This window comes from Lathyrus oleraceus, chromosome 3, assembly GCF_024323335.1.
Source record: "Lathyrus oleraceus cultivar Zhongwan6 chromosome 3, CAAS_Psat_ZW6_1.0, whole genome shotgun sequence".
NCBI lineage: Eukaryota > Viridiplantae > Streptophyta > Magnoliopsida > Fabales > Fabaceae > Lathyrus > Lathyrus oleraceus.
In genome coordinates this window covers 62,514,097-62,520,205 of record NC_066581.1, presented here as the reverse complement: position 1 = coordinate 62,520,205, position 6,109 = coordinate 62,514,097, and the positions used below count along the sequence as shown (strand labels likewise).

General features: G+C 35.3%; 1 protein-coding gene across 1 annotated transcript; it reads left to right on the top strand.

Moving 5' to 3' along the window:
• The first annotated feature begins 245 nt into the window (after positions 1–245).
• LOC127129675 (uncharacterized) lies at positions 246–779 on the top strand. Its single transcript, XM_051058819.1, has 2 exons — positions 246–522; positions 628–779. The coding sequence occupies exons 1-2, from the start codon at positions 246–248 to the stop codon at positions 777–779; spliced, it is 429 nt and encodes a 142-aa protein (XP_050914776.1).
• Positions 780–6,109: the final 5,330 nt, after the last annotated feature.

The following is a 6,109-nucleotide window of genomic DNA, read 5'->3' as shown; positions in this document are numbered from 1 at the left end:
TTGTCAATGCCTTGTTTCTTCTAATGCTTATTTGATGATTTGTAGAATGGCTGGAAGAAATGATTGCACTATTTTTGCTGCCATAGAGTCAGTGGCTCAGCCACTATGGACAATAGAGTCAGGTAGGTGATGAGTTCCGCGGTTTGGGAAAATTATAGAGGAATAGTTCGTCGATGTTCAAAGGTAGGTTTGATTCAGAGGGTGCTCAGGTGTGGCTCAAAGAGATCGAGAAGATCTTTTGAGTAATGGACTATACTGAAGAACATAAGTTATTGTTTGGAACTCACATGTTGTCTGAGGAAGCTAAAGACTGGTGGGATAACACTCACCAGAGACTAAAAGTTGTTGGTGTTGAGATCACTTTGGTTGTGTTCAGGGTGAGATTCCTTGAGAAATACTTTCCTGAATATGTGCATAGCAAGAAGAAGATTGAATTTCTTGAGCTTAAGAAAGGAAACATGACGGTTGTTGAGTATGCCGCTAAGTTCGAGGATCTAGTGAAGTTTTTCCCTCATTACAATGGTGAAGTTGTGGAGGGATCCGAATGCATTAAGTTTTAGAACAAACTATGCCATGAGACTAAGCAGGGTATTGGCTACCAGGAGATTTTCATGTTTCATACTCTAGTGAACAAGTGTAGGACTTATGATGAGGACTGCAGGGCTCATTCTGCTCACTACAAGAGTGTTAGTGAGAGGAAGGGAAAGAATCAGTTCAGGGGAAAACCATACAGTGCTCCAGCTGACAAAGGGAAGCAGATGACTACTGATAATGAATAACAAGTGAGGGAGTGACTTCCGCTTCTATCAAGTGTTTCAAGTGTGGCGAGTCGGGCCACCGTGATAATGAATGCAAGAATAATGTCCTGAGATGCTTTATGTTGTAAGACAGGTCACTGTGTTGTGTATTGCAAGAGTGATGGACCAATTTGTTATAACTGCGATGAGATGGGTCATATCAGTATCAATTATTAGAACCCAAAGAAAGCATAATCGGGAGGGAAAGTATTTTCTTTGTCTGGGACAAAGACTACTAGTATTGGCCGTTTGATTCATGGTACGTATTTTATAAATGGTATTCCTTTAATTGCTATTATTGACACGGATGTGACACATTTGTTTATTTCTCTTGACTATACGGATAAATTGGGTTTGAAATTGTCCTTTATGGATGAGAGCATGATTGTTGATACCCCAGATCTAGGTCCAGTACTCACTTCGTGGGTTTGTTCGAAATGTTCACTTACTATCTATGGTAAGAGTTTTAATATGGATTTACCATGTCTACCTTTAAGGAATATCAATGTTATCCTTGAAATGAACCGGTTGGAGTTCAACTATGTTCATATCAACTATTTTGCTAAGACAATGTAATTTCCGAATTTGATACTAGTGATGAGTTGTTCGTGTCATCTAAGCAAGTGAATGAGTTCGTGAAGAAAGATGATGTAGTGTTTATCATGTTAGCTTCTATGAAGGTAAAGACTAAAGTCGTGTTGGACAAGCTACTTGTGGTGAGTGATTTCCCATAAGTGTTTCCATATGATATTAGTGATTTTCCGCCAGAACGTGAGGTGGAGTTTACTATAGACTTAGTAACTGGTTCTAGTCCGGTGTCGATGACTACTTATAGGATGTCTGCTTCAGAGTTGCGGTAATTGAAGAAGCAACTGGAAGATCTGCTTGAGAAGAAGTTTGTTTGTCCGAGTGTTTCGCCGTAGGATGCACCAATGTTGTTGGTGAAGAAGAAGGACGGTAGTATGAGGCTATGTATGGACTACCGACAGCTGAATAAGGTGACTATCAAGAACAAGTATCCACTTCTGATGATTGATGATCTGATGGATCAGTTGGTAGGTGCTTGTGTGTTTATCAATATATATTTGCATTCGAGTTATCATCAGATTTGTGTGAAGCGTGAAGATATTCTGAAGACTTGTTTCAGAATGCGGTATGGTCATTACAAGTATTTAGTAATGCCGTTTGGTGTGTCTAATGTGCCTAGAGTGTTAATGGAATACATGAATCTAATATTCCATCAGTATTTATATTAGTTTGTGCTTGTGTTTATCGATGACATACTGATATACTCAAAGTATGATGAAGAGCATGTCGAACATTTGAGAATTGCATTGCAGACATTGAAAGAGAATCAGGTGTACGCAAAGTTTTTCAAGTGTGAGTTCTGGTTAAGAGAGCCGAGTTTCCTTAGTCATATGATTTCTAGTGGTGGTATAGTTGTGGATCCGTCGAAGATATATGATGTCTCATAATGGGAGACTCTGAAGTATGTCACTGAGATTAGAAGTTTTCTTGGATTGGTTGATTACTAGAGGAAGTTCATTGGAGGTTTTTCAAAGTTAGGATTGTCGTTGACTCAGTTGACTCGAAAGGGTCAAGCCTATGTTTGGGATGTGCATTATGATGAGAGTTTCCAAGAACTCAAAAGTTGACGTCTGCTCCAGTTTTTCTTTTGCCGAATATAAGTGAGTCATTTGTTGTATATTGTGATGCTTCAAAGATGGGTCTATGAGGTGTGCTGATGCAGAATGTACAGGTTGTGGCTTATGCTTCAAGGAAGTTGAGAGTTTATGAAAGCAATTATCCTATGCATGATCTTGAGTTTGCAACAATCGTTTTTGTGTTAAATATGGAGGCACTACCTGTTTGGCTCCAGATTTGAAGTGTTAAGTGATCACAAGAGTTTGAAATATTTATTTGATCAAAGGGAATTGAATATGAGACAAAGGAGGTGGCTCGAGTTTCTGAAAGATTATGATTTTGAATTGAGTTAGCATTCAGGTAAGGCTAATGTTGTAAGAGACGCTTTGAGCAGGAAATCTTTGCATATGTCAATGTTGATTGTTCGAGAGCTAGAGTTGATCGAGCAATTCAGAGACATGATTCTAGTATGCGAAGAAACCTTTAGTAGTGTTAAGCTAGGTATGTTGAAGCTGACGAGTGACATTCCTGAAAAGATCATAGAGGGTTAGAAGACCGATGTGGGTGGTTGATCGGCTTGTGTTAATCAATCACAATAAGGGTGGCGACTTCAGAATTGATGAGAATGGTGTGGTGAGGTTCAGAGACAGGGTTTGTATACCAGAGGTACCCGAGCTTAAGAAAAGTATTCTTGAGGAGGGTCATCGAAGTGGATTGAGTATTCATCCCGGTGCCACTAAGATGTATCATGACTTTAAAAAATTATTCTGGTGGCCAGGAATGAAAAAGGAAGTAGCTGAGTTCACCTTTGCTTGTTTTACTTGTAAGAAGTCGTTGAACATCAAAGACCTTTAGGTATGATGCAACCTTTGAGTATTACAAAGTGGGAGCGGGATAGAATTTTCATGGATTTTGTTGACCAGTTTACGGAAGACAATAAAAGGATGTGATTCTATCTGGGTGGTTGTTAATAGACTAACTAAATAAGCTAATTTCATACTGATAAGGATCAACTTTCACTTGTAGAAGTTAGTTGAGCTGTATATTAAGAAGATTGTTAGTTTGCATGGTATTCCGTAAAGTATTGTATTAGATAGAGATGTGCGGTTCACATGAAGGTTTTGGCTGAGTTTACAAGAAGCCTTGGGTACTAAGCCGTGTGTATGACGATGTTATGTGATAACTTACTTCCGCTTGTTTTCACCGTTAATTATTAAAGTGCATTCTCATCCCTTCTGTTTTAATGTTGCCTTTATATGGGCATCATGCAGATACTCATAAGTAGCTTGCCGCAGTAAGTGTAAAGTAGCTCTTGGAGTGGCTTTCTATTAGTTGTCGTTCTTTTAGTAGGGTCTTGCTCTAGTCAGTGTAACATCGGGAAGGGATTGTTTGCTCTAATTTATGTTATCTTGTTGAAATTGTTATTTATGTTTGATGAGGTTTTAAATGGTGATGAGTTAAACATTACGACTCTTATTATTGCGTTATGAATTTTGAAGTTATGAGATTTAATTTCCTGAATTGCGATTATTAATTATTGATTGATTTGGTGATGATTCTATTACAATGATACCCTGAGTGAAGGTGAGCAGGCGATGACAGGTGTTAAGTGATCTTTTTTAACCCGTGTTACAGAGCATGATTTATTTGTAATGTGCGTGACACCCTATGTGATTGTGAATTTTATTAAATTATGCGTTAAAATTTCATGCGGTGTTTAGGGTTTTACATGTGGTCCCTTTGGTTAGTTAGGAATGACACTCTTTTTAAAAGAGGTCACAAAGGAGATCTTGAGGTGGTTAATTTGGTTAAAAATCTATCTTGGGAATGGTTTGGGGCTAGGCTTAATGGCCCGTTAAGCTATAATAGGAAGAATTGATTTGAGGATCTGTTAACTTTCTTTCTTGCTAATTCCTTGTAACTTGTCTTAGTTTCCCGATGTTATTTCCTTTGTATGTCGCCTGAGTAACCGTCTTGCTCATTTATATACAATTATATTGCTTATAAAAAAATTAACGACTAAATTATGAGAATAAAACTTAAGGTTTTGGCAATTATTTGTGAAACTTTTTTAGTTTTACGGCGATTTAATTTTGTCACATATTGTTAGTGATTCAAAATTCTCTGACTAATATTTTGAGGCCTGGAACGAAAATATTGAATTATGACAAAATGAATCACATAAATAATTTTTTTTTATTGAATTGTAATATATTTATTGAGAATTTCTATCTTATTGGTTTATTTTTAGAATAGTTATGGAAATTTTATGAATTCTTGTTTTTCTTAGTCTAATAGTTTTGATATGAGGATATTGTATGTAAAATCATAAGTTCAAACCAGGGTTACCATATTTCTTCGCCCTACGAAACCTTTGAGTTATTATTGTCCAATGTAAATGATAATAATAATAATTCTTATTATTCTTCTTATTATTATTATTATTATTTTATTATTATTATTATTATTATTATTATTATTATAGTAATAATCAGAATTAATGTAGTAGCTTAATTGGTATATGCTAGTTGAGTTAAATGAGTTTAAATTATTGCAATATAACTCAATCCTTAGCGCAACATTTATTTATATTTATGTATTAATGTAAATAAGTTGTTGATATTTATAAATCAACAATTTTGCAATAAAGTGTAATTATTATTATTATTATTATTATTATTATCACTACAATAACAACAACAACAATAACAACAACAACAACTAGTACCAAGTCTTATCCCACTAAGTCAGGTTGGCGACATTGATCAACTTTCACCATAATGTTCTATCTAGGACAAAGCTTCTATCTAAATCGGTAATCTCGAGATCTTTGTTAATAACTTCTCTTATAGTCTTTTTAGGTATTCCTCTTCCTCTAGTTGTTTGACTTCTCTCGCCTGATCTACTTTCCTTACCACATAATCTATAAGTCTTCTCTTTACATGTCCAAATCACTTATGTCTATTTTCCATAAATTTATCTAGTGTAGGTGTTACACCAACACTCTCTCTAATATTTTCATTTATAATTGGCAGAGTTAGTCACCGGATCTCTTAAATTAATTTAAAATTACGTTTTAGTCCCTTAACAAAAAAATGTTACACTTTGGTCCCTTAAAATTTGTTCCGTAAGCATTATTGGTCCCTTCCGTTAATTTTGATGAGAAAATGTTAAGGATTGCCAACGTGGCGTGACAACTAGGTAATGCCCAAAAGAATGATTCAACAAAAGGATTAAAAAATCATTATTTAAGGATTTCACTTGTATCAAACATGCTTATTCTTTCATTCACGATATCAAAATGTGTTTGCAAAAGTTGTTGTCGTGTCTTTTATTCAAGCTGATTTTTTTTTCATTCATCTTTTTTTTCTGGGATATTTCTTTCTTACGTTTGCTTATGCGTTTTAATCAAGCTTGTTTTCAAGTTTCATTACACTTCTCTAGATCATAAATCTACATTTCTAGGGTTTCCATCTTCTTTAATGTCAAATTTTTCAAGCAGTGCTTCAATGTCAAACAACTATTCCATTGGAACATCTAGATCCATTCTTTGTAGAAATAAGAGGAGGGAGTGTTATTTCCAAGATGAATATGTCCTTCATTCTGTTAGTGACGTGAACATGTGAATTTTGTGATAAAGTTTTGGGGTTTTAGAAATTATAGAAATC